At 30.8% G+C, this 2465-nt stretch overlaps 1 protein-coding gene across 1 annotated transcript in view; it reads right to left on the bottom strand.

Moving 5' to 3' along the window:
- Positions 1-2465, bottom strand: part of LOC117181019 — an 83324-nt gene that overhangs the window by 10457 nt on the left and 70402 nt on the right. Inside the window, exons 16-17 of the mRNA XM_033373588.1 lie at positions 498-699; positions 8-70 (exon numbers count right to left, since the gene is read on the bottom strand). Of these exons, the coding sequence (XP_033229479.1) occupies positions 8-70; positions 498-699 (265 nt within the window). The remainder of the gene's footprint in view (positions 1-7; positions 71-497; positions 700-2465) is intronic.

Raw genomic sequence — 2465 nt, 5'->3', positions numbered from 1 at the left:
AATCCGCGAAGTTGAATCCAGTAGGAACCCGGCTTCTGATTTGCGGTCAGGACAAAGTCTACTCGTTCACCTAATACGACGTGCAAATTTAAAAAAAGTGTTTAAAAAAATTTTTAAATTAAAAATTTTTTTTTTAAATTAAAAAAAATCCTCGTTTTTCGAAATTTCTAACGGTAGTGTACATATACTGGAACTTGGATTTAATCAATCCGGATTATCTTCGTTCCGACAATAGATGCTCAGTCAAACGTGGAAACGACACGATAGCTGCACCTTCCGCGTGTTAGTTGCATCAGGTTGCGTCATGCGTCCAAATCCAACAGAAATTATTCATGCGGTCCTAACTGTTTGCCTTTTAACGGTCTGGATTTAGTTTCAGGGCCACTATAAGTCATGTTCTAAACCATTATTAAATCCAAGCTCTAGTGTATAATATTCACATAAAAAGTTTGCACTATAGCTATTAGGAAAAAAATAGTTTTTTTTTCTAAACTGACCAGCGCTTGAATGTAGAGAAGTGACTGATGATGGATTCACTGGATCGGCATCTTGTGCAATAACAGACATATTATGATTCTGGATAGTCAAGATTGTCGGGCATACGGTAGTGAAAGCATTAATGAAACGAAATCTGTATCTTTTTCCAGGTTTTACGTAAAAAGTTTCTAGTTGTGTGTGGATAATATTCGAAGGTGAATCCTAAAATCATAAAAAATACTGTAGCGAAATATTATTTTTGGATATAAGTTCATCTTAAAAGGGCTTATGTTGCTTTTGGTACTCTAACCTCAAATTTCGGACATATAATTGTATTGCGGGACACTAGAAGGTCGCCAATGGACAAAAGAATGGAAATACAATGAGAAAATACATTCTACACTTGAGAAATATTACCATAGAGGGCCTTCCGCTCTTCGTGCCTCTTTTTTAAATTGGCCAGCCACTGACGAGTGCGTGACTGCACAGTAACAACAGGGACCGTGTTGGGTGATGAAAAGTTCAAATAAGTGCGTGGCCGGGGGGGGGGGGGGGGGGGGGGGGGGGGAGGCGAAAGTTCAAATTAGTGAAAGTTTAAATAGGTGAAAGTTCAAATCGGTGAAAGTTTGAATAGGCGAAAGTTCAAATAGGTGAAAGTTCAATACGTGTAAGTTCACTGCATTATGTATTTCAATTGGAAAAGGTTCACACGGCCCTGAATGTTTAATTTTGGATTCCCTGAATTTACGATCAAGTCCCTTGCAAGTTATACCCGAAGCTGTTCTTAAATACAGGTTTCAGTGTCTTATATTTTTGGTTTAGAATTCATCTTTTTTGGTTAAAAGTTTTATTACTTACCTGAAAATTAAATAATTTTTATGAAAATACAACAATGTTGTTAAAAAGCCATCGTTCTTTGTTCTCCTTTTTTAAATCAAACATATTTTTTGGCTGCGAATTTCTCGCTTTAGGTAAAAATTTCATATTTTGTGGCGATTAACACAATTGTTTAATTGTAAATTTTATCGTTTGGATCAAAATTCAACAATTTTATTAAATCTTGATCCTTTTTGGTCAAAAATTCAACTATTTTGGTAGAAAATTCAACAATAGGTTGGAGATACAATAATAGGTTGACAATTCAACAGTTTTGCAGAAAATTCCACAATTCGGTTTTCTTTTTGATTGTTAAACATTTATTTTTTTGTCACTAGATTGTTGAAAATGAATTTTTTGTTGTTGAAAACTAATCCTTTTGGAATCAAGAGAAGGTATTTAGATATACAATTTCGCTAAGAATAACTTCTTGATAGGACGGATTAAAAATTAAAATATATATATTTTTTGTAATTCTCAACTGTTACATTTTTGTTAAGAATTTATTTTTGGTTGTTAAAAATTTAAAAACCTGTTTAACAGTTGAAACACTTTGTTAAAAATTAATGTTTTTGATGGAACTATTTTCTTGAAAATTGGTTTCTTTTGTCTTGCAAATTAGTTTTCTTAACTGAACATTTAAATATTACAGTTTTCGTAGAAAATTGAACTTTTTGGTAAAAAATTCGTCTTTTTGGTTTAAAAATTTATCTATTTGGTCGTATAAGAGTTTGACGAAAATTAATAGGTTTTGTTTAAGAAATTGTTAAAAATTCATGTATTTTGTAGAAAATTAATCTTATCAGCTGAAAATTCATCATTTTACTTAAAAATTGCACTTTTTAATTAATATTTTGGTTACAAAAATTTGTTTTGAGTTTTGAAAAGATTCATGATTTTCGTCATTCTCGATTGCAAATTATTTTTTTACTTTGAATTTACTTTGGTTGAAAACATAAAACTGACCTTATTTTCAGTTAAAAATTCGTCTTTATTGGTAGAAAATTAATCATTTTGGTTAAAGATTCATCATTTTAGTAAACTTTTTTTTCGTTGAAAATTGATCTATTTTTTCTCAAAAATTATCTTTTTTATTTGATAAATAATCTATT

The sequence above is a fragment of the Belonocnema kinseyi genome, chromosome 10 (assembly GCF_010883055.1).
Source record: "Belonocnema kinseyi isolate 2016_QV_RU_SX_M_011 chromosome 10, B_treatae_v1, whole genome shotgun sequence".
Taxonomy (NCBI): Eukaryota; Metazoa; Arthropoda; class Insecta; order Hymenoptera; family Cynipidae; genus Belonocnema; species Belonocnema kinseyi.
Note: the sequence above shows the minus strand (reverse complement) of the source record. Positions and strands in the feature narration are given on the sequence as shown.